The sequence below is a fragment of the Amblyraja radiata genome, chromosome 34 (assembly GCF_010909765.2).
Source record: "Amblyraja radiata isolate CabotCenter1 chromosome 34, sAmbRad1.1.pri, whole genome shotgun sequence".
Lineage (NCBI taxonomy): Eukaryota > Metazoa > Chordata > Chondrichthyes > Rajiformes > Rajidae > Amblyraja > Amblyraja radiata.
In genome coordinates, this window is record NC_045989.1 from 10,190,891 (window position 1) to 10,217,730 (window position 26,840).

The 26,840-nt window shown below is 42.9% G+C and overlaps 1 protein-coding gene across 2 annotated transcripts in view; it reads right to left on the bottom strand.

Annotated features, from left to right (window-relative positions):
• The window catches only part of pias1 (protein inhibitor of activated STAT 1), a 131,007-nt gene extending 107,102 nt beyond the window's left edge, over positions 1–23,905 (bottom strand). Inside the window, exons 1-2 of one of the 2 annotated variants that reach the window (XM_033050385.1) lie at positions 23,849–23,890; positions 13,818–13,892 (exon numbers count right to left, since the gene is read on the bottom strand). Coding sequence is in view for 1 of the 2 variants with exons in the window: in XM_033050383.1 (XP_032906274.1) it covers positions 23,849–23,872 (24 nt within the window). In the remaining variant the exon portion in view is untranslated. Of the gene's footprint in view, positions 1–13,817; positions 13,893–23,848 lie in introns of both variants that reach the window. The other variant, XM_033050383.1, reaches the window with a different exon arrangement.
• Between the last annotated feature and the right edge of the window lie 2,935 nt (positions 23,906–26,840).

The window sequence follows — 26,840 nt, forward strand, 5'->3', positions numbered from 1 at the left end:
CTTGCGGGTGGAGCACCAAGGCAAATACCTTGTATGTGAATACTTGGCCAATAAACCTATTCATTCACATGAGAAAATGTGGTTAGTGGTGGGATCCCGGTTGAGGTGGTGGAAATTTCGGAGATTATGAGAATCACATGGAAACCAACCTAACTGCTAGATTTTGATCATCATTATCCTTTACACCCGCTACATGCCCCAGCATTCATTATACTCTTAATATTGTTCAAGACCTGGATGAATGATCTGCTCCCCTCAATATTAGAATTTGTTTAAGCAGGATATTGAAATGACTTTGATGTTCAAAGCCAGACAGCTGCAACTTTGGAAGCTTGATACAATGCAAAAAAAACCACTGGCTTATAACCGCATGTTTCACTGTGCACCAGGTTTTAGCCACGTAGGTTCTTCTCCCCAGTTGCAAGGCACGACTTATGCATTCAAAGCGTTTGGGAGAACATCAGGATGGATTTTCCAGTTGTTGCGGGGGGCTTAGTACATTCTACCTAATGGGAACACCGTTCCCCTGCAATATCATTGCATCTTGCAGAGAAATCTGAATGATTGCATTAATAATCCTGGCTTAACTGCACATTGCCCTTTGATCGTCAATGTTATGATTTTAATGTATCGCCAAGTGAATGCATGTCCAACCTAGTTTAGTTTATTGTCATGCTTACAGTGAAAAGATTTTTGTTGCGTGCTAACTAGTTCACGAGGGGAGAGGTTTTGAACAGTTCTCAGAAACTGAACCCTTAAATCAAAAGAATTCTAACAATTCCTTTTCATCTCTTCTTTCATCAAAATAAACAAATGCAACTACTTGAAACTTTGATTAAAATGTAAATATGCCTTGTTGTAGACTATGGGACAGGATCAAACTTAGTCTAAGTAAAAGAACAATATGTGATATATCATTGGAAAATTGTATGTTTTTTTATTCTCTTATAGGACATGAACTATTTGAAAATATAAACAATGATTTTAAAGAAGGAAAATCTTAACAAAATGTATTCATTTTAAGCATGATATATTTTAATCAGTAGATGCTTTCACTCTCAACAATTCCCATTCTCAGTTCTGAGAGGAACAACAATGACAAATGTATTATTCTCTCTTACAGAAATTGTCCGGCTAGTTGCATATTTTTCATTTTCCGTCTATTTTCAGTATTTCTCCATCAGTAAATTATCAAATGCAAAGGTACATGGCAAGAAATGTCGTCGCTATCACAAAGATAGCTTTCGAAACTGCAAGAAATTTTACTATATTTTAATAGCTATCATTTTAGGTAGATTACAGCATACTTATAAATGAAAATTTAAATCCATATTTCCAGTAATTGTAAAACTCTATCCCTGGTAACATCTAAATTAAGGCAGACTCGTCGCAACAGATTTCACAAGTTGATAACGGGAGCATTATATCACTCACAAGATCACAGATATCTGAAAAAAAAAAATCATTTTACACATTGATCACGATTTGAAGATTTTGCCAAATCTGTTCATTTTTGTTAGGCTCATTAACTTTCTTTAACAGAATGCTCAATATTTCACATTGTTAATAAATGCGATGCATCAGGTTAGGAGATAGATATTGCTATGACTGACCAGTGGGTGACAGATTACACTGATGAAAGCATTACAGAGAGTCAGAGTTGTTTGAAATGCATTATTCAAACTTCTTCTTCGAATCCGTTGCAATCTCAGATGTCGTTCTGCCAGTATCTGGCGCAGGTCACAGCTGGTCGGGTCAGTTCAGCCAGGTCCTGGGGGCTGCACTGGGGGGCGTCGTCACACTCCAGTAGATGGGACATTGTCTGTACTGCTCCACAGCTGCATGTGTCTTCTGCCTGGTAGTTCCATGCTTTCATAAGTGCTTTGCACCTCCCTTGCTCCACTCGTAATCTGTTGAGGGTCTTCCAGGTTGGCCAGGGGAGGTCGTGCCCGCTGGCGAGGCATTCAGTCGGAGTGATTCCTCTCTCCATCCAGTCGTGGGCTCGTGTGTTGAGCTGGTTCCATTCATCTTTCCAGATGTTGGTCTTTGCTGTTTCTTTGGTTGTCTGGAGAGGTGGGACTGTCTGCAAGAAACTGGCTCTGGATTTCAGTCGGGGTGGAGGTGCTGTGTGTCCGTGCAGGGGGTGCCTGGTAACTAAAATAAAGGCAGTCATTGCAAAATTGTGAAGTTTTAAGAGGTGTCACTGCCCATTTTTTGAACAAGGGCATTTGTTTCCAGTTTGTACTGTTATAGAATTTTTGTCAGGCAACACGAGAGATAAACATTTTAGGTTGATGACTTTTCATCATCACTGTCATTTGAGCCCCAAAGAGCACACTCAATTGTTTCCAAATTACTTACATTAGATAAACAAAAACAGTGCAGTCAAGGAAAATAGACCTGTAATTTGTTTTAAACATTAAAAACAAAGTAACTGCCCTTTCATTACCTCTTTCATTGCACTCTGAAGCATGAAGTAGTAAACTTATGTTTTCCAATAAACTTAAAAAACTAAAGTATTAAAATTCATATTTTAATTAACATTAAAATAATTTGGATAAACAAATTGAGAGAACGTAAAGGGCTTCCATTGATCCATTGGGAGTAAAGCTGATGTACGATGGGAATTTTCCACACTGATACGCTCCAAGTCTAGCACCCTGGGAATGTTGATATGAATACAGCAGTTAATTTTCTTCAGTTGACAGAACGATAGCTCCAGGGAATATATTAACAGAGAACAGAAGGACAGTTAGGAATTTATTTCAAGGAAAACAAGAGGTTTAAGTTCATGAAATAGCCTATCACCAAGTAAAATTCAGTGCAATTGTAATATTAATTCAGTAATATGTAGTTGAAGCTCATGGAGACAACATTATCCATGTGATTACACTGTAGTCATAAATGTATCAAGTAAAAATCTAACCCGTGCACTAACACTGATTTTATTGCCCTTTAATCATATCTTAAAATATAAGCTCACGACAGAGGTAATGACACTTTACCATTTTCAATGTAATTCAGAAGTATATAGGATAACTATATAGAGCAATGAATGGAATGAGGGAAGAATCAGAATTGTTATGACACAAGTCATTCTGCCACCTACACTTTGCCAGTTCCCTGAAGAATAATCCCATTGGCCACATTTCCCCCATTGCTCTGCAAATTATCCCCTCTTCTGCCTGTCCAATTCTTTTTTCAACGTTCTGATTGATTGAATTAGCAAGGCAGCGAATTTCAGCTCATTACTATAGCATTTAAGTTTTTTTCTTCACATTCCCATTGTATGTGTTGCTTTAAAGGGGGAAAAGGGTAACTAGAGAGAGAGTGGAACCTCTCAGGAATCAAAGCGGTCACCTCTGTGAGGAGCCGCAGGACATAGGCTAGGTCCTAAATGAGTATTTCTTCTCTGTATTTACCGAGGTGAAAGACAGTAGGACGGAGGAAATTGGAGCAGTCACTGGAAGTGTCTTGAGAGCAGTCAGGGTTACTGTTGAAGAAGTATTAAAGGTACTGGCGTGTTTGAAGGTAGACTAATCCCCAGGTCCTGATCTGATATATCCGAGGACATTGTGGGAAATTGGAGAGGAAATTGCGGGAGCCCTGGTTGAAATTTACGAGTCATCCTTAAATACAGGAGAGGTGCCGGAAGACTGGAGGGTGGCAAATGTTGTACCTCTTTTCAAGAAGGGCTGCAGGGAAAATGCTGGGAACCACTTCTTCTTGCGTATGGCATACACAGCCTAACGTTGTACGTCAGGTTAGACATCCAGGCCAGGACAGCATCAGTTACTGGGTGGATGGCTTTGATGCCACCAGGGGAAAGCCTCAGTGAGCAGTCATTCACGATGTGTGGGATGGTCTGGTCTGGATGTCCGCAGTCGCAGGCAGGGCCGTCTGTCATCCTCCACTTATGCAGCTGATGGGCTGCTCTTGCATGGAGGGTGTGGATTCTGTTCAGGGTTAGCCAATGCTTGCGATGGAAGTCAAAACCCGGTGGTTTCACTGTGGGGTTTGTGATGACCTCTCCGTTGTTGTTGTTGCATCTTTCCAGGCTCTGCACCACTCAGTCTTGGAGTCAAAGTCTTCCAGGGATTTGACTGAAGACCAGAAGGATTTGTAGGACTTCAGGCGCATGTTGGGCAGATTGTTCAAGTCAGCATGGATGGGAAGGTCAGGGTTAGCCTCGATGGTACACCAATCTTTCAACATCCACTCCCTTCTGTGTATGTTGGGAGGGGCGATATGAGAGAGGACAGGGAGCCACTGCAAAGGTGTTGACTTAAGTGTCCCTGTGATGACCCACATTGCAGAGTTAAGGACAGTGTCAACTCGTTTGGTGTGGCAGCTATTAGCCCAAGCTGTTGAGCAAAACTCGGCTGTTGAGTAGACTAGGGCTAAGGGTGTGTGCATTGGATCCCCAGCTGTTGCCTGCAAATTTCCTGATGATGTTGACCCTTGCTTTCAGTTTATCATCCACCCTCTTCAGGTGTTCACGATAGGTGAGGATGCGATCCATGGTGACTCAGAGGTACTTGGGGAATTCTTCATTCTTCACCGGCTTACCACAAAAGGACACTCAGAGCTTTGCAATGGCCAGCCGAACTATAGGCCGGTGAGCTTAACATCTGTAGTTGGTAAGTTACTGGAGAGTAACTTGGATGGGCATTTGGATGGGCAAGGGCTGATTAGGGATAGTCAGCATGGTTTTGTACGTGGGAGGTCGTGTCTCACAAATCTGATTGATTTTTTTTTTTTTTAAGACGTGACTAAAAAGATTGATGAGGGCAGAGCTGTAGATTTTGTGTACATGGACTTCAGCAAGGCGTTCGACAAGGTTCCGCATGGTAGGCTGCTCTGGAAGGATACATTGCATGGGATCCAAGGAGAGATAGCTGAATGGATAGCAAATTGGCTCCATGGAAGGAAGCAGAGGGTAATGGTCGAAGGTTGCTTCTCAGACTGGATGCCTGTGACTAGTGGTGTGCCTCAGGGTTCCGTGCTGGGCCCGTTACTGTTTGTCATCTACATCAATGATTTGGATGAGAACATACAGGGCAAGATTAGCAAGTTTGCTGATGATACAAAAGTTAGTGGTTTTGCAGATCGTGAAGATAGTTGTGAACGATTACAGCAGGATCTGGATCGATTGGCCAGGTGGGCGGAGGAATGGTTGATGGGATTTAATACAGAGAAGTGTGAGGTGTTGCATTTTGGGACGTTGAATAAGGGCAGGACCTACACAGTAAATGGTAGGCCTCTGGGTAGTGCTGTAGAGCAGAGGGATCTAGGAGTACAGGTGCATGGTTCCATAAAGGTCGAATCACAGGTAGATAAGATGGTCAAAAAGGCTTTTGGCAATTTGGCCTTCATCAGTCAGCGTATTGAGTATAGAAGTTGGGAGGTCATGTTGCAGTTCTATAAGACGTTGGTTAGACCACATTTAGAATAGTGTGTTCAGTTCTGGGCACCATGTTATGGAAAAAAATATTGTCAAGCTTGAAAGGGTTGAGAAAAGATTTATGAGGGATGTTGCCAGGACTAGAGGGTGTGAGCTTATAGGGAGGGGTTGAGTGGGTTGAGTCTCTATTCCAGGGATCACAGGAGGATGACAGAGGTATACAAAATCATGAGAGTAATATATCGGGTAGATGCAGAGTCTTGCCCAGAGAATGGGAATCGAGAACCGGGGACAGAGATTCAAGGTGAGGGGGAAAAGATTTAATAGGAATCAGAGGGGTAGGTTTTTCACACAAAGGGTGGTGGGTGGATGGAACAAGCTGCCAGAGGAGGTAGTTGAGGCTGGGACTATCCCATAATTTAAGAAACAGCCAGCTACATGGATAGGACAGGTTTGGAGGGATATGGACCAAGCGCAGACAAGTAGGACTAGTGCAGCTGGGACACTGTTGGCGAGTTGGGCCAAAGGGCCTGTTTTCACACTGTTTCACTATGACTCTGTGAAATCAGTGCCCGTCGCTTGAACATTCCACTAATGGGAACAGCATCCATCTATTGAAACCTCCTGCTAAACGAACCATGAAATTCTACACGTCTATCAAATCTATTCTCAATGTCCTTTACTGTAAGAGGAACAATCTCATCTTCTCTTCATCTTTTGCTGAAATCCTTGCCCAATGAACCATTCATACAAATATTTTCTCTCTAGGATCCTTGAATCCTGAGAGCTAGGTGACCAGAATTAGATGCAATATCTAGTTATGGCTGAATCAGTGTCTTGTTTTTGTACCCAATACCTCCATGAACCTGACATTCTCATATGCAGATATCATATCTACTCAACCAGCCATTTCCAAAGATTTATGCACCCAGATCTTTGTGTTGCTACATATACTTTAGATCTGTGCCATTTAGTCTACACGATCTCTTTCCATTTGTTGTCAAAACATATCACATTTCTTGGTATTAAATTGCGTTTGCCACTTAAAGGGATAACATTAAAGCTTATAACAGTCACCATGTTTCAGGTTCAAGTTTTAATTTTTGCTTAATTAATAATTGTATAACTCATGGGTTTAACTAGCAATCGGAATGCATTACTGGTTGGCACTAAAGTAGTGAACATTCAAGTTTCAATTATAAACCTTGAAAGCAATTCTAAGCTTCTAGGAATTAACTAGTCGATCACTATTCACTAGTCAATTCACTGTGTTCACTATTCTGTGATTGATGCCTTATATCTTTAAAGGAACACTCTGGTTCAACAGGCAATGTAGATTCTCACCCCCAAACACTCCCTTTTAGTTATATTATTATACTCAATGCAAAAGCGTCTACTTCTACACATGAATTCCTCGCTTCTTCCACACCCACAACGATTGAAGACATTAATCAACACAGTAGTGACTGGTTTTGTCTGCAGCTGAAGTAAAGACCTGTTGATTACTTTCCTCTCGTGCGCTCCAAATAATGCATTGTTCCAGTGCAATAGTTATGGTTTGAACTGTTAAAAGCCATTTATGGGTGAAGATGTTACATCAGGGTTTGAGGAAAATAGCACCACACATAGCTGACAAACATCTGAACTGTTGTTTTTCCTTACTCTAGATAGTAGCGGTAAAGATCAACTGAGGTACATACATTTTACACACCATCCTTGAAATCAGTAACTATGGCATAGGATAGAATGCATGCTCCTAGCAATTCTTTTGGGTTGACTATTACAGTTGTTTCCCCTATCTGAAAATGCACCAGAACTCTTCATTTAGCACAAATTGCACCCCGATAGTAATTAAAATGCGATACATGAAGATGGTCAAAAAGTTAATCGTTTCCTAATTGTACAAGTAATTGATTTGTGAATAAGCAGGAAATTGTTCTATACGTAGCTTCTGAAACAGAAGCTGGTTAAAAACAGACGCACACGGAAAATGTAAGAAAATACATGATGGGAATTTGAAATCTGGCTTTAGTCACCCATTGCCTTTTACTTAAAAATCGACCAGCTGGATCAACTTCCATGAAATTAAGTCCATCATACTTCCCACTAGTCGCTCCATCGAAACTTCACTTTGCCTTGGAAAAGCAGGCAACATAATCAAAGACTTGTCCCACCCTGGTCAATCCTTCTCCCGTCAGCAAAAGGCACAGATGCTCGACACCAGACTTAGGATCAGCTTTGTCCCCTCCATTATTGGGCTTTGTATGGTCCTTCTATAAGTTACAGTACTGATCAATTCATGTCTCAGAATACTGGACTTTGTCTGAGAAACTGATCATTACGATGCTGAGAACCATATTCTGCACTCTACCTTCCTCATTGCTCTATCTAGATTCAAGATTCAAGATTCAATTTAATTGTCACATGTACCAATTAAGGTACAGTAAGATTTGAGTTACCATACAGCCATACTAAGTAAAAAAGCAAAAACACACAACACATAAAATAAAGTTTAACATAAACATCCACCACAGTGGAATCAACATTCCTCACTGTGATAGAAGGCAATAAAGTTCAGTCATCTTCCTCCTTTGTTCACCCATGGTCGGTGCCTTGAACTCTCCGCAGTGCCGCTGCCAACAGTCCAATGTTCAAGCTCTCTCATTGGGATGATCGAAACTCCGGCGTCGGGTCGGATTAGAACACTCCATGGCCTGGAGCTCCCAAGTCGGCCGCTTCTTACCAAAGACCGCTGCTACACGATGTTAAAGTCCACAGGCCCCACAGTCGGAGCTCCAACACTGGCGATCCTCAGCAAAAGGTCCCAGGCACCGCGATGGCAAGTCCACGCCGCACCCGCAGCTTGAAGCTCCAGGGAAGGCCGCACCACTCCACATTGTAGGCCGCGGGGGGACGACGGAGATGCAACATGGAAAAAAACTAATCTCTGTCGAGGTAAGTAACTGGAAAAAGTTTCCCCCAATCCCCCCCGCACCCCCCCCACGTAAATCATACCAAGAGACATTAAAACATTCAAGACATACTTAAAATAATAAAAACAGAGAAAGGACAAGACAGACTGCTGGCGAGGTGGTAAAGCCAAAATACAGAATTTCCCGACTTTTGATTTCAAAGTATTCGACACTATAAAACACTTTAAATAGCAGCTCGTAAGGAAGAGCACCATCCGATTCACACACTGCAAACTTCAACACTGCAGCACTCCCTCAGTGAAAAGCTGTCCAGTCTGTTGTAATAAAGTCTTTGAATTGGAAACTAAACCAACAATTTGGCCCACTAATAGAAACAACTGAAATCTAGCTGACGGCAGCTCAATGTATTATTTACTTTTATCTGAAGAAGGCCAAACACACATCAGTGAGTTGGTTTATCTATCCTCCTTATAGTGGTAAAGGTGCAGTTTAACCATGGTAAATTGATTCTACAACATCACCACAAGTTGTTCAGTCTGCTAAAACCGTGGTGGCCTAAGTGAAATATTATCTTAGCAATCTCAATGGTCCAATTTTCACTGAAATGGCTGTCATCAGCAAGAACTGGCACCCAAATGATTTGTTATCCTATAATGGTTGTAAATGCACAAGCGGTCTCAACTATGTTTGTCTAATGGCCAAAGAACCCAGTCATATTCACTAAGCAACATGTGAACACTGGCAAAATGCTAGATAGTAGTCACTACTGGCAGAACAGTACAAGCTAGTAACTAAGAAAGGAAGAAGGAAGAAAAACAGAACAGACTTTACTTTTAATGAAATCTTTGACATGTTTGTTATTGATAATATACTTTAACTTGGTAATGAAAGTTAAATATCAAACTACTTTGCATTCTAAAAAAAACTGATGAACCATCAACTGAATGACCAACAAGAAAATAAAGGAAGAAGGGGTTCGGCCCGAAACGTTGCCTATTTCCTTCGCTCCATAGATGCTGCTGCACCCGCTGAGTTTCTCCAGCATTTTTGTGTACCAACAAGAAAATAAAACCTTGGTGAAATTGAAAAGTGGCAATAAAAGAGAGTGTTAAGGGCCTGTCCCACTTTCATGACCTAATTTATGACCTCTGCCGAGTTTGCCCTTGACTCATACTCGCAGCATGGTCGTAGGAGGTCATAGGTACTCGTGGCAGGTAGCAGGTACTCGTGGCATCAAGTAAAGTCGGGGCGTTTTTTCTAGCATGATGAAAAATGTCCACAAGTAAATAAGGTTGTGAATTAGGCCGTGAAAGTGGGACAGGCCCTTTATTTCATAAGATGAACATTGTTACATCTTAGTAGTAGCATTAGTAACTGGGGAGTTTTGTTAAGATTGCTCCCTGGCTTTATATAGATAAAATATTACTAAAATTAAATTAGAAATATTTAAAAGTCTGTAAATTTGCTGATGTCATGGAAATAAAATAAGTAAATATGTTGAAAAATGAATTAAATATTCAATATGAAATACTATGTTCCGTCTGATGATAGTAACCAGAACATGGTATCTAAAGAGTTCAGAATGGAAAATCAGGAAAGGAAGACTATCATTGACAATAGTTCCGTTGGTGCAGACCAGTTACAAAGACAAACGGTAAGGATTGATGTATGGCCAGGTCAATGTGCAATGCAGTACACTGTTTACTTGCTATAATGAATGTTTCTCATTCTGTATTCTTACAAAAAGAAAAGCAGTCCATTATTTATGTTTAATACTTTATAATAGTTTTTGAAATTCTTTGGTGTCATAATGTTATCTGCAATAGCAATCACAACTTTATTAGCCAGGCCAAAATACAAATTAACCAATTATTTCCAGACAATCAGACAATTACAGTAGGCAGTTTTTCCAGGGAAAAGTGGAGCGAAATCGACTGGGGACCTCAGTCTGATGAAGAGTCCTAATCTGTAACATTCTCTTTCATTTTCCTCCACAGATGCTGCTAGACCAGCTGGGGAGGAGGAGGGGAAGGGGGAGGGGGAGGGAGTCCAACCACACGGAGGCCAATTAACCTACTCGTCACTTTAATTCCATGTTTCATGTATTTTGGGTTTTTATGACAGTTGGCAGATCAGTTTCCCTCCCGGGATAAATAAAGTTCTATCGTATCGTAGGTAGACACAAAATGCTGGAGTAACTCAGCGGGAAGGGCAGCATCTCTGGAGAGAAGGAATGGGTGACGTTTCAGGACAAGACCCTTCTTCAGATTGATGTCAGGGAAGTGGGCGGGACAGAGATAGAATGTAGTCGGAGACAGTAAGACTAGTTAGAGAGGGGATGGAGAGAGAGGGGGAAAGTAAGCGCTATTTGAAGTTAGAGAAGTCAATGTTCATACTGCTGGGGTGTAAGCTACCCAAGCGAAATATGAGGTGCTTTTCCTCCAATTTGCGTTAGGGTTAGGGTTACTCACTCTGATAATGGAGGAGGCCCAGGACAGAAAAAAACAGATTGGGAAAGGGAGGGGGAGTTAATGCTGAGCAACCGGGAGATCATGTAGGTTAAGGCGGAGTGAGCGGAGGTGTTCAGTGAAACGATCGCTGAGCCTGCACTTGGTCCTGCTGAATTACGAGTTGACACTTGGAACAGCGGATAAAGTAGACGAGGTTGGAGGAGGTGCAAGTGAACCTCTGCCTCACCTGAAAAGACTGTCGGGGTCCTTGGATGGAGTCGAGGGGGGAGATAAAAGGGACAGGTGTTGCATCTCCTGCGGTTGCATGGGGAAAGTACTTGGGGAGGGGGTGGTTTGGGTGGGATTGGACAGTTTGACCAGGGAGTTGCAGAGGGAACGGTCTCTGCGGAAAGCAGAAAGGGGTTGAGATGGGAAGATGTGGCCAGTAGTGAGATCCCTTTGGAGGTAGCGAAAATGTTGGCGGATTATATGCTGTATGCGATGGCTGATGGGTGGAAGGCGATGACAAGGGCGACTGTCCTTGTTATGAATGGGGGGGGGGGGGGGGGGAGCGAGATATTGAGGAAACCCTAGTGAGAACATCATCTATAATGGAAGAGAGGGACCCCAGTTTCCTAAAGAATGAGGATATCTTTGATGATCTGGTATGGAAAACATCATCCTGGGCGCAGATGCGGCATAGATGGACGAATTGGGAGTAGGGGGATAGAGTCTTTACAGGAATCTATCCTATCGTATCATATCGTTCTTCTAGCACTTTATTTTTTGTTCAGATTCCAGCATCTGCAGTCTCTTGCTAACTTGTTTCTAAGCTTAAAACAGTGCTTAGTTGAGACCAGTATATTTTCTGGACACGTGCAGGCAACATATCCAAACAGACCAGATCCAAGCAAGGAAAAATTCATACTCAGGATTCAAGAGAATCAAGGGTGTTTAATTGTCATAAGTGCCGTTGATAGAACAATACAATTCTCACTTGGAGCAGGATAACAGGCCTGCAAACACACTCATAAATATACAAAATCAATAAATTAAAACTAGTGCCAAAAAAAATAATCAAAATCTTTAGATCAACCAAGTTCATTGGTTATGTGTGTAGTTTTCACGAGCCTGATAGTGTTGGGAAGAAGCTATCTTTTTTAACCCTGTGATCTCAATTTTCCAACTCCTATACCTTCTTCCTGATGGTAGGAGTGAAATGAGAGCATAACCAGCGTGGTATAGGTCTGAGATGATGCTGGCTGTTTGTTGGCAATGCCTCCCATAAATCCCTTTGATGGTGGAGACGTCGATACCCATGACAACTGGGCAGCGTCATGTAACCTCGTTTGTTCCTGAACGTTGAGTTGCCGAACCAGACCATGATGCAGCCAGTCAATAATCTCTACTATAGAAGTTCATCAACATTCTGAAACTACTCAATCTTCTGAGGAAGTAGAGGTGTTGATGGCTTTCTTTATGATTGCATCAACATGCTGGGACCAGGGCAGATCTTCAGAGAAAGGCACACCCAGTAACTTGAATTTGTTGAATCTCTTCACTACCAACCAGTCGATGAAGACAGGCTTGTGAATACACTATTTTCCCCATTCTAAAGTCAACAATTAACTCCTTGGTTTGGCTGCCATTGATAGGAGGTTTGTTGATAGGGCACCAATCAGATTGTTAATGTCCTTCCTCTTCAACAGCTGATTATTACTCATCCAACACTATGACTTTACAAGAATGATCCCAGGAATTAGTAGGTTAACCTATGATGGGTGTTTGTCAGCACTAGACCTGCACTCGTTGGAGTTTAGAAAAATTGTGGGAACCTCATTGAAACATACAGAATAGTGAAAGGCTTGGATAGAGTGGATGTGGGTGGGAGAGTCTAGGACTAGAGGTCATAACCTCAGAATTAAAGGACGTTCTTTTAGGAAGGAGATGAAGAGAAATTTCTTTAGTCAGAGGGTCGCGAATCTGTGGAATTCTTTGCTATAGAAGGCAGTGGAGGCAGATACGATAGTGGCATTCAAGAAACTTTTAGATAGACATATGGAAGTGCAAGGAACAGAGGAATATGGATCATGTATAGGCAGATGAGATCAGTTCAATTGAGCATTACTTTCGGCACAAACTTTGTGGGCCGAAGGGCCCGTTCCAGTGCTGTACTGTCTGTGTTCTATGTAGACAGTCATGGGTATAAAGCAAGTAATTTTATAACCAGAAGTTACATAACGTTGCAGACATAATAGCCTGGTTGCACATTCCTGATATCACTTAGCAAAATAACAGTTTGAGGACCCATTTTGTAATAAGACAGTGAAAGTTCTGGTAACTTGAGTACAAGTTATTGCAACCCATTTTGTAATAAGGCATTGAGTGCTGGCAACTCCATTGATATAACTATATATATATATATATATATTGAGAGAGTTCTTCAAATAAATCTGCATAACAGGCAGTGGAAAAATACTAAATTTGCTGCATTTACAGTAAACAAAAATGCAAAGTTAAACTGTTGCAAGCATGAACATTGTCAGATTAGCAAATATTTAGATTATACCCTTTGAAACAGGAGCCAAACATTCCGAGCACAAAAATCTAAATTTTAAACCAAGAGGAAGACAACTGATTGAAAGGATTTAAAAAAATATTACTGCATTGTTATATAATTAGTCTTTTACTCCAATTCGTACATTTATATTTGGACCAGATTGTTGGTGTCAACCAACATGTGCATCTAAGTTGACAGGTTAGCATCCTAACCCTATGTGCACATTTGAAACATTCAGCAACAAGGTGCTCAGTCTACAATACCGAATACTAAATGCAACTTGCACCAAAATTGCAGCACTGACCCTGCTTACAAAAGCTGATTGATAATCTCACTGCCAGCATTTTCACTTGCTTCAGATTCCATATTGCGACTTTTCTGATTATCATGAAATATTAGTTCCCCTTATACATTCTCTTCGGCTATAACTCAACTTGAAATTGTTTCACGTCAATAGAATCTATGCTTACCCATATTGCTCAGTTTCCCTTCTGAGGAGCACCAGTAATCTCCACCTTCATTAGTATGAAATTAATTCTTTCAACCTGCAATAATAGACAAAAGAAAAAGGGCATGGACTTCCTTACTAGACATTAATCTTTATTCGTCGTTCACCTCCCTAACACTTGGGATCAGCCTTACTATTTCCAGTCATCTTCCAATATTTCTTCTATGATGCGCTGACTCAAATTGAGTTTGATATTCTAGGTCTACACATTTACCCAAATTCTGAAGACTACAATCAGCTTTATAAATCAATACCACTCCACAAATGTTAATCTACATTATCCAGGCATCGAAAGTAACAATTTCAGTGACTCGTATTCCCTTCACTACTTGAATGACCATTGCATAGATTAGATTTTAAATAAGAAATTAATTTAAATAGTTTGCTCATCGCACAAACTGCTTAGATAATTGTGCAGCTAAATGTTGTGCATTTTGATGATATCACTCTACTACTTTCTTATCCAAGTACCTGAACAAATGTATTTTAAATATTGCAATTGTATGCCTCCATCACCTTCACTAACAGCTTGTTCCAGCACCCTGTGTAAAACATTTGTTCCTCAGATCTTCTTTAAATGTTTCACCTTTAAATATTTTCCCCAAACCTGTCCTCTAATGTTAGATACCCCTACCCTTGGACAAAATTTGTTACAATCTACTATCTATGCCCCTAATAATTTCATAACCATCTTAGATCACCCTTCAACCTCCTAGACATCAATAACAATGTCAGCCTATTTAATCTCTCCTTGTAACAAAAGCACTCCATTGCAGGCATTCTGATGAATTTCTTTCTAGTGCTACCGCATGCTTTCTGTAGTTTGGTAACTAGAATCGCACTCAATATTCCAATTGTGCCTGAACCAATGTTTTGTACAACTGCATACAACCCGATGTCCCAACTCTTATATTCAATCGGTGCAGCTGAAGATAAGCAAACAAGTATCCGCAGTTTCTTGTTTCTTCATTAAACACATTCATTTCAATATCCACTTGCGATTCTTTTCAAGAAGCTATGAACTTGTTTCCCAATGTCCATTTGTACATCAATGTAAAGGTCCCTGCCATTTACTGTAAAAACCAGCCAGCATTAGACTTCACAAAGTGCTTTACTTCATACTTGTTTGGATTAAATTCCATCTGACATCTCTGTCCCACTTTCATGCTGATTCATGTTCCTAGGCAACTATCATCATTACCTACAACTCAACCAACCTTCAAATCATCAGTAAACTTACCAGTCAACAAACATTCTCAACCAAGCCATTGACATATACACATGACAAACAACAATACCCCAGCATAAGATCCATGTGGACACCGCCACCTACAGATTTCCAGTCAAGTCTGCCTTCCATCGCCAAGCCAGTTATGGATTCAAATTGCCAAAACACCCAGGATCCCATGTGCCCTAACTATCTAGAGGAACCGTGCAGGACTTGTTAAAAGACTTGCTAAATTTCAGGTATACAACATCTACTGCCGTGTCTTTATAAATTTCCTTAGCAATATCCTCAGGAATCTTGGATTTAAGAGTCAACATTTACAGTTCACACAGCCATGCTCACTGCCCTTAAACGGCTCCTGCCTTTCCAAGTAATTATAAATCCAGTCTCAATTTTATCCTAGATGGATCAGTGGTCTGTAATTTCCTGGCTTATCCTTACCATAAATCTTGTATTCGGAAACAATCCGCTCTTACAGTACCTCACCAGTGTCTAAATATGATGCACAAATCTTCATCAGAACCCCAGCAATGCTCCTCATAATACTTGGGATAGATCTCATCTGGTCCTGTGAATTTGTCCATCGTAACATACATCATATCTTTAAGATCCGTCCCCACCTTTCTGAAAACCTCCACCATCAACCCTATACCCAAGCACAACAAACCCACCACCCTCAACGACTGGCGACCCATGGCAATGACACCCATCATCAGCAAATGTTTTGGGGCTCATGTTGTCGACCTCCCCGTGGTGAGCCCTGTCAACTGACCGGAGTCAGGTGAACGACAACAAACAGAGACAGCAGTAGAGCCGCAGCTTGGAGCCAACCCAGAGCAAGCGCCCTTTTTAGGGCGGGCACCTACGGATGTCGAACCGGATGGCATCACCCTGCTACAGACTTCTGCTGCCTCAAACGCAAGAAGCAAATGCTTTGAGAAGCTAGTCAAGGACATAATCTGCTCCTCACACCCTTCACACCACCCTCACCCACCTGAACAAGAGGAACGCTTATGTTATGATGCTCTTCATAGACTACAGTTCAGCATTCAACACAATTGTGCCCTCTAAGATCATCGGCAAGCTCCTGGACCTGGGGCTGAACCCAGGCCTGGATCCTGGATTTCCTGACGGGCCGACCCCAGGTGGTGAGGATCGGTGACCACACTTCAACAGCGCTCACCATCGGCGCACCTCAGGGTGTGTCCTCAGCCCCCTCCTGTGCTCCCTGCACACCCACGACTGTGCGGCCCAACACGACACCAACACCATTGTCAAGTTCGCGGACGACACTACAGTCGTGGGTCTGATCACCAACAGGGTCGAGTCGACCTACAGAGTTGGGGTAGTGACCCTGACATGGTGGTGCCAGGCCAACAACCTCTCTTTCTCTCAACTTCGACAAGACCAAGGAGGTGATCGTAAACTACTGGAGGGGGGGGGGGGGGGCGGGGGCGCCCCCCCCCCCATCAACAGTGTAGCAGTGGAGAGGGTGAAGAGCTTGAAGTTCCTCGGTGTCCACATGATAGAGGACCTGACCTGGACCACCCACATTTCCACCATCACAAAAAAGGCGTAACAGCGCCTTTACAACCTCAGGCGACTGAAGAAATTCGGCCTGAACCTCAGGGATTTCTACAGAGGCACCGTGGAGAGCATCCTGACAGGTTGCATCTCCACCTGGCACGGCAGCTGCATCGGCCACGCCCGAAGGGCCCTGTAGAGAGCGGTGCGGACGACCCAGTGCATCACCGGGTGCGAGCTGCCCTTCCTCCAGGACATCTACTCCAGGCGGTGCATATGAAAAGCCCTGAGGATCATTGAAAACCCCAGCCATCCAGACCATGGTCTATTCTGCCTGCTGCACTGAGGCAGAAGGTACCGGAGCATCAGCTCCCGTAACACCAGACACTCGAACAGCTTTTTCCCCCAGGCAATCAGGCTGCTGAACCAACCAGCCCTGAAACTCACCTGAACTGGACTCCGTCTATAATTTAGTGTTCACTTTATAATTTAATGCATGCACTTGATAATTTAATGTTAAATGTACTGTATGGAATCCTCCAGCACAAGATTGTCACACAGGATTCGTGTATGGAACTGGCGTGACAATAAACCCCTTGAATCTTCTTCAGCTTAGTCTGAAGTAGGGTCACGATTCGAAATGTCGTCTGTCCATTCCCTCTACAGATGTAGTCTGTTCGCAGAGTTCCTCCAGCACTGTTTTTTGTTCTGGACTCTATTGCTTTTCAAATGCCTCCCACTTATCGTATGTTGTTTATCCACTCTTGCAGCTGCTCCTAATCTGCTTTTGTCAGGTTATGTCTTAAATGGATGAGGGCTGACTTCAATGGTTTAAGACCTTCTCTTAGTTTCACTTTTCCCACGACCTTAAACTTATCGAATTGTGGTCACTGTTAAAAGAATTCCTCCACCGATAATTCCACCACTTGCCCACCCTCATTCCCTTAAGTTGAGTGCAGCTTCCTCCCTATTAGGATCTTCTACATGCCACTTCAAAAACCCTCTCTGAATGTATTTAACAAATTCCACCCTGTCCAGGCCCCTTAACTATTCCAGTGAATATTGGAAATGTTTATATCTCGGATGACCTGTCCTGGACCCATCACACAGATTAAATCACTATGGCAGTGTGCCAGGGACTACAAGTTCTTAAAACTTTGGCATGTCATTGAATACTCCAACAAACTCTACAGATGTACCGCAGACAGTATTTTGACTGATGGAACCTGGCCTGCTACAGCAAATCCATTGCACAGGAAAGCAAGGGGCTGCAAAGAGTGGTGGGCTCAGCCTAGTCCATGAGATGCCACCAGCTGAAGGCAGCACGTATCTAGGAGCACCACCATCTCAGCCATACCCCCTTCTCACTGCCATCATCAGGCAGGAGGTACAAAAGCTTAAAATGTCACACCACCAAATTCAGGAACAGCTACTTTCCTACAACCACCAGGTTATTGAACTAACATGCAAAATCCTAATCGTACCTCGGCAACAGAACACTATCTCTTGCACTGCCATTAACTTGTTTTTTAAATGTATGAAGAAGGGTCCCGACCCAAAACTTCTCCTAGCCACGTTCTTCGGGGATGCTGATCGACCTGCTGAGTTATTCCATCACTTTCTCTTTTTTCTAAATGTCTTTAAGCTGTTTTCTTTTCACTGTCTTGTAGAATTTATATATAACATGTTTTTGTGCGTTGTCTGAGTCTATATGTTTGTGATGCTGCTGCAAGCAAGATTTTCATTGCACCTGTACCTCATCGTACCTGTACATGACAATAAACTTGCGTTGAATGTTAAAGGCACCCACCCTAGAACAAAGATCTAGTTAATTGAAGACAGAACAATTAGCCAAATAGATAATCTGAGATTTGACACTTTATGTGACCCACAGATATATTTCCTCTATTCATATACACGTGAAAACAAAACTTATCCAATGTGGCTAGACAAGCTCAGGTGGTTCCTGCACGATAGCTGTTCAGACTCAGCTGGATGCGAGAAGAACTAGTGTCAGTGCAAAGAAATGCCAAGACGACTCTTCCTACTATCTCATGCAGGAAAATCTATTAAGGAGCAGCTTTCTGGCAGACATTGATTAGACTTGTGCAAATATCTTAACAGAGAGGAATGGAGGGTAGCTAAGGCTTGAGAAATCAACCCAGGGCATTTGCCTTTATCTTCACGAAAGTAGGAAAATAATGAAAAATTCTACATTTGTTTTAATTATTTGAAGCAAACATAATGAAACAAGTTAACTGCAGTTGGTTCTGCAACAAATATTTGTTTTCCTCAGTGGAGACGTGCTCTTCAATTTAAAGCTCCTGACAATCACTGAACCATACGGCATAAGGTTAGAGGTCAACATCATGAGTGCACACAACATTCCCGAGAATGGAAAAGGCTCCGGTACAATGCTTGAACATCTCAGTATATTTAAACAAATAAACCTTTAGTCATGTGCGGTAAAGGACATTCAATGAATGCACTTTATCACAACTGATAATGATAAATTCTTCATAGTGCAAGACCAACTACGTAAAGATGGCAGGCTGCTCCTACACAAGGACATACACATACAATTCTCCCTCGATGTACAAGGTGGAAGTTGCTGGAAGGCAAGAAAATATAGAAAATCATAAATGCTACATGTAATTTTACTTTTGACATTTAGTTGATATAGTTGATTTAGTTGGATAGTTCCTATCCAAACTTTCCTAATTCTGTGTTTTCACATAAAGCTACTTTTATGGCATAACAAATCAAGAGGGTACATAATCGCCAAGATGACTGACTTTTCCTCAGCAATAAATTGACCTGAAAAGTTACCTTTCTGTCCACAGATGATTCCTTTGCAACATTTGCAATGTTTCTTTTCAAATTTGAACTTTTCAAATTTGAACTTTCTAATCTTTGCAAAAATGTTGGTTGACATATGATGTCAGTGTCTTTGTTGAGTTTCAATATCTTTTGAGCATCAGACTCGTACAGCATGGAAACAGACCCTTCATGCCCAACTTGCTCATGCTAACCAAGATGTCCCATCTACTTTAGTCCCACCTGCTTGTGTTTGGCCCATATCCCTCTGAACCTTTCCTATCCATGTACCAGTCCAAACATATTTTAAATGGTGTTTTAGTACCTGCCTCAATGACCTCCTCGGGTAGCTCATTCTATATACCACCCACTGTGTGAAAAAGTTGTCCCTCAGGTTCCCTATTAAATCTTTCCCCTCCCATCTTTAGCCTTTGTCTCCTGGGTCTTGATTCCCCTCCTCTGGGTAACAGACTGTGCTTTTACCCTATCTATTCTATATACATGACCATTACCCATATCATACTGATAGCTGGTGACGTACACACCAATGCATTTCATATCAATGATCAGCCCCATTTTTCAAAAACTTCTCAGCATTTTCAGACAATTTGTGTCACATTGTTTAGATGTACTCTAATTAAAAAGAGAAGCCCAAAAACATTATACATTTTGCTACTTTCCCCCAAATTTTGCCAGTTGCCTCTATTGACGAGGTAATTTAGAAGCAAATTAAACAGCTATCCCACACAATTTTGGGATGTGGGAGAATGTGCAAACAGAGGTCAGAATTGAATCCGGGTCACTGGAGTTGGGAGGCAGCAGCTTTTGTAGCTACATCATTGTGCCAGTGTTTGAAAGAGTGGAGTTAATGTGATAGAGAAACAAAAACAAAATCACAGAACAGGAAGATGCTCAGTATTTTTTATATTTTCTTCATGCCGTTTTCAGCTTCAATCATGATTATGCAGAGGAACCATACATTTGCCATCTAAACACCAAATGATCACCAGAAACTCTGCATTAAGATTTTGGAATGTTTTGCTTTTTGAAAATAACTTAACATGATAAATAAGAGACTAAAAAGCGATTTCTGGTAGAAAACCGCTAAATGAGAAGAGTAGTTAACTTAGCTGCTTTAACATGACATTACATTTCATGTCAAGTAACTGGACACGTGGTTTGTTGAAACAACTATACTGCCTGGTTCCCAAATGTTAGTTAAGCATGATGCCCTTTCAAGTAGATTTGTTTTAGTTTAGTTTAAGAGATACAGCATGAGATGCAGGCCCTTCAGTCAACTAAGTCCACTCCACACCAAGCCTGTGATCACCCATTCATAATAGTTCTACGTTATCTCACTTTCTCATCCACTCCCTACACATTAGCAGCAATTGCCCAACAGGTAGATTCTACTGCAGGGCATCAAACAAAACCAAACACTAAGACGAATCCTCACTTCTTACCCAAAACAAAAAACAACTAAATATCTAACAGCACCACGACTACAAGATCTTTTCCAGTCACCGGCAGAAAACAGCCAAACATTTTAAAGAATAAAGCTTTCAGAGGAAACTATTTCTGCAGGCAGGTTTGACAGAAATTATAAATTCAGGCGTTTTGAAATACAAAGTAGGCTTGGCAGTGATGTTTACTGCATCACGACATATTGCTACCACTGTAGGATAGGATAGAACTATATATAGGATAAAGGTTAATGAGCAAGCACTAAAATTTAAACAAATTATTGAATTTTCACCATCTATATCTCCATATTTTATCACAGAATAAATTAGACATTACAAACTAATTACTTTAAACAAAGGTACACAAAAATGCTGGAGAAACTCAGCGGGTGCAGCAGCATCTATGGAGCGAAGGAGATAGGTAACGTTTCGGGCCGAAACCCTTATTCAGACTGATAGGAGGTGGCGGGGAGAAGGCAGGAAAAAGGGAGGAGGAGGAGCCCGAGGGCTGGGGGATGGGAGGAGACAGCTCGAGGGCTAAGGAAGGGGAGGAGACAGCAAGGGCTAACAAAATTGGGAGAATTCAATGTTCATGCCCGCCGGATGCAGGCTCCCCAAGCGGAATATGAGGTGCTGTTCCTCCAATTTCCAGTGTTGCTCACTCTGGCAATGGATGAGACCCAGGACAGAGAGGTCGGATTGGGAATGGGAGGGGGAGTTGAAGTGCTGAGCCAATCGGTGAGAACAAGCGGAGGTTGGGCGATCGTTTCGCCGAACACCTCCGCTCGGTCCGCAAGAACCTACCTGACCTCCCGGTGGCTCAGCACTTCAACTCCCCCTCCCATTCCCAATCCGACCTCTCTGTCCTGGGTCTCCTCCATTGCCAGAGTGAGCAACACCGGAAATTGGAGGAACAGCACCTCATATTCCGCTTGGGGAGCCTGCATCCGGCGGACATGAACATTGAATTCTCCCAATTTTGTTAGCACTTGCTGTCTCCTCCCCTTCCTTAGCCCTCGAGCTGTCTCCTCCCATCCCCCAGCCCTCGGGCTCCTCCTCCTCCCCGCCACCCCCTATCAGTCTGAAGAAGGGTTTCGGCCCGAAACGTTACCCATCTCCTTCGCTCCATAGATGCTGCTGCACCCGCTGAGTTTCTCCAGCATTTTTGTGTACCTTCGATTTTCCAGCATCTGCAGTTCCTTCTTGAATACTTTAAACAAATATTGCACAAATGCTTTTACAAAAAAAATTTAAATCTTTATATCAGAACTATATTGTATTTAAAATTTCAGATTGTTGGCTTAAAATTACAAATAAACTATGCAATATAACGTTCACATTTTTGACAGACACGGAATAGCAATATTGAAAAGGTGTTCAATTTCCTAGCAGTTAGAAGAAAAAAAAAAAAATATCACCAACAAAATCATTTAACATTTTCTGTGAACATCAACCTCATTTGAGTTGCATTGGTGTCACATACCAATTTAGTAACATAACATTTGAGTCTATCCACTTGCTTAGCATATGGTTACGATGGAGACTCCCGAATATTGCTTGATTTTCAAAGGAGCAACAGGGAGGAATGGACAAGATGCCAATCTACTGCATCACAAATCCCAGTACAAACCACTGATTCGTCTTTAATCTCCTGTCCCTGTAGATACACACAAGAATATCTTAAATAAGTGCCTTGACCCCAATCTATGCTCATTCCATCATTCCCGCTGAATATCTAGACAGATAACCCAAAAATAGTATGCGACCCATTTACTTCTACATATGCCAAAAAAAAGCCCTAGAAGCATAGAAGCTGCAGCACAAATTCCTTTAAAAGCGTTGTTAAAGAAACCAAGTAATCTAATAACATTGCTTTGATATCGCATCTAAATCGGCAAAATACCTATTTTATCGTTTGCTTCGATTATGGTTTGTAGCTGCGTTGCTTCCAAAGTACAGGCGATATAAATAGCAGTGTCATATGTAACAGGAGCAAGTTCTTAAAACCAGTCAACAGCGTAGACAGAATCTGACGAGCTCGACTACGGACATCGTCGTAATTTCGCTGATATTAAATCTCCCAACATTTACAAAACAAGATACTGTCCCACTTTGCTCGTAACACCCACACTGCATTCGAAACGACTCTCCTCGATATGAAACTAACACCACATTAAACAATCACCTTAACCGCTAATAAAGAAAACATCAACACATGCGGAACAAAACAAACTGCAACCTGCGGAACAAACTCCAACTCGCAGCTCCTGGAAGAGCAGCGATTTTGGTTTGGGGGAAAAAATAATTGTAAGAGGTTTTTTACCCAACTGGATAGAGAACTGGAAGGGGGAAAGCATTGAGGTATTGGCTCCAACTTTAAAGAAAAACAGAAGCAAATCAGTGAATGGTGCACTTTTGCGTTTTACGGGAGTGGGTTTGTTTTTGAGGTAAAGTGGCTCCAACTTAGGGCAAAACAATGGGCAGATACAAAAGCAGTGGGATCGCCACCGTCCATGGTCCCGGCAGCGGCGGGCGAGGCGCTGCCCAGGGTCAGAGGCAGAGTCCGGGGACCGTTAGACAAATGGGCAGCGCGCTGGTCCGCAGGCAGGGGTCTGCGAGTGAAGGGAGGAAGGGAGGAAGGAAGGAAGGACGGCTGTAGCAGAGGGGCTGGAGCCGGGTCCCACTTCCCCTGTTTATTATTTTCACTTCATACACACGGCGGCCCGACGGCCGTCCAGCGAGCGGCCGCCTCGCAACTTGTCAACAGCAGCCGCTGCTGCCGCCGCCTTCACCTCCACCGGACCGGCCAAACTTGCGCGCCTCCTTCTCCTCTCCTCTTCCCCCCCTTTGCACGGGCCCCCGCCAACTCTCACTTTCCCCCGCGGTGCCGCAGCTCCTGCACCGGCGGCTGCAGCCACCCTCCCGCCCGCCCCCCAGAGCCTCAATTCATCTGCGAATTACCTTCAGTTCCGCACTGTCCGCCATCTTCTCGCGCTTCTCCGCGCATGGGCGCCGGCCGCGTCACGTGGGCCCGCCGTTGACGTCAGCGCCCCGGGTTTGAATATTCCCGCCTTTACTCCAGGGCTCCCCCTTCACACCCTCGTGGCTTCAACACTTGTCAATGGGTCAATGGGAGACTGGAGAGCAAAAAAACATACTCTGTTCATTCATTTTGTTCTTTCTGCATTTGTTGCTGGCTCGAAGGGCCGAATGGCCTACTCCTGCACTATTGTTTATTTTTATATTGTTCCTTTCTTTACTTGGCAGAACTGGGCATCCCTCCGCAATTGAATCCTCGACTTCCTCATCCACAGACCACAGTCAGTTCGAATTGGCAGAAACACTTCATCCTCAGTAACAATCAGTACGGGAGCACCTCAAGGCTGCGTGCTCAGCCCCCTGCTGTACTCACTCTATAACCATGACTGCGTAGCCGGACATAGTGCGAACTCCATCATCAAGTTCACCGACGACACCACTGTTTTGGACGAATCACAGATGGTGATGAGTCAGAGTATAGAAGAGAGATCGACCGATTGACCAAATGGTGCCAGCACAACAACCTGGCTTTCAACATCAGTAAAACCAAGGAACTGATTGTGGACTTTGGTAGGGGAAGGGTGAGGATTGGTTACATCATTGGGACGATGGTGGAGAGGGTCAAAAACTTCAAATTCCTGGACGTGCATATTTCCGAATATCTTTCCTGGATCCAGCACACTGATGCAATTATAAAGAGGGCACATCAGCGACTTTACTTCCTGAGAAGATTACGGAGCTTTGGCATGTCAAAGAAGATTCTTCTGAACATCTACAGGTGCACAGTAGAGAGCATACTGACTGGTTGGATTAGAAACATAGAAACATAGAAATTAGGTGCAGGAGTAGGCCATTCGGCCCTTCGAGCCTGCACCGCCATTCAATATGATCATGGCTGATCATCCAACTCAGTATCCCGTACCTGCCTTCTCTCCATACCCTCTGATCCCCTTAGCCACAAGGGCCACATCTAACTCCCTCTTAAATATAGCCAATGAACTGGCCTCGACTACCCTCTGTGGCAGAGAGTTCCAGAGATTCACCACTCTCTGTGTGAAAAAAATTCTTCTCATCTCAGTTTTAAAGGATTTCCCCCTTATCCTTAAGCTGTGACCCCTGGATTGTGGCCTGGTTCGGCAACTTGAACGTCCAGGAGCGGAAAAGACTGCAAAAAGTTGTGACCATTGCCCAGTCCATCACTGGCTTTGACCTCCCCATCATTGAAGGGATCTATCGAAGTCGCTACCTCAAAAAGGCAGCCAACATCATCAAAGACCCACACCATCCTGGCCACATACTCATTTCACCACTGCCATCGGGAAGAAGGTACGGGAGCCTGAAAACTGTAACGTCCAGGTTCAGGAACAGCTTCTTCCCTACAGCCATCAGGCTATTAAACACAACAACAAATAAGCTCTGAACGGCAACTGACTATTAATTTTATTGCACTATATTTGTTATTTATTGAGTATGTGTATATATACACTGAACTATTTTTCTTCTCTCGTTATGTACTATGTTTACATATTCTGTTGTGCTGCAGCAAGTAAGAATTTCTTTGTCCTATCTGGGACATAGAAACATAGAAACATAGAAATTAGGTGCAGGAGTAGGCCATTCGGCCCTTCGAGCCTGCACCGCCATTCAATATGATCATGGCTGATCATCCAACTCAGTATCCCGTACCTGCCTTCTCTCCATACCCTCTGATCCCCTTAGCCACAAGGGCCACATCTAACTCCCTCTTAAATATAGCCAATGAACTGGCCTCGACTATCCTCTGTGGCAGAGAGTTCCAGAGATTAACCACTCTCTGTGTGAAAAAAGTTCTTCTCATCTCGGTTTTAAAGGATTTCCCCCTTATCCTTAAGCTGTGACCACTTGTCCTGGACTTCCCCAACATCGGGAGCAATCTTCCTGCATCTAGCCTGTCCAACCCCTTAAGAATTTTGTAAGTTTCTATAAGATCCCCTCTCAATCTCCTAAATTCTAGAGAGTATAACCAAGTCTATCCAGTCTTTCTTCATAAGACAGTCCTGACATCCCAGGAATCAGTCTGGTGAACCTTCTCTGCACTCCCTCTATGGCAATAATGTCCTTCCTCAGATTTGGAGACCAAAAATGTACGCAATACTCCAGGTGTGGTCTCACCAAGACCCTGTACAACTGCAGTAGAACCTCCCTGCTCCTATACTCAAATCCTTTTGCTATGAAAGCTAACATACCATTCGCTTTCTTCACTGCCTGCTGCACCTGCATGCCCACTTTCAATGACTGGTGTACCATGACACCCAGGTCTCGCTGCATCTCCCCTTTTCCTAGTCGGCCACCAGTTAGATAATAGTCTGCTTTCCTGTTTTTGCCACCAAAATGGATAACCTCACATTTATCCACATTATACTGCATCAGCCAAACATTTGCCCACTCACCCAGCCTATCCAAGTCACCTTGCAGTCTCCTAGCATCCTCCTCACAGCTAACCCTGCCCCCCAGCTTAGTGTCATCCGCAAACTTGGAGATATTGCCTTCAATTCCCTCATCCAGATCATTAATATATATTGTAAATAGCTGGGGTCCCAGCACTGAGCCTTGCGGTACCCCACTAGTCACTGCCTGCCATTGTGAAAAGGACCCGTTTACTCCTACTCTTTGCTTCCTGTTTGCCAGCCAGTTCTCTATCCACATCAATACTGAACCCCCAATGCCGTGTGCTTTAAGTTTGTATACTAATCTCTTATGTGGGACCTTGTCGAAAGCCTTCTGGAAGTCCAGATACACCACATCCACTGGTTCTCCCCTATCCACGCTACTAGTTACATCCTCGAAGAATTCTATAAGATTCGTCAGACATGATTTACCTTTTGTAAATCCATGCTGACTTTGTCCAATGATTTCACCACTTTCCAAATGTGCT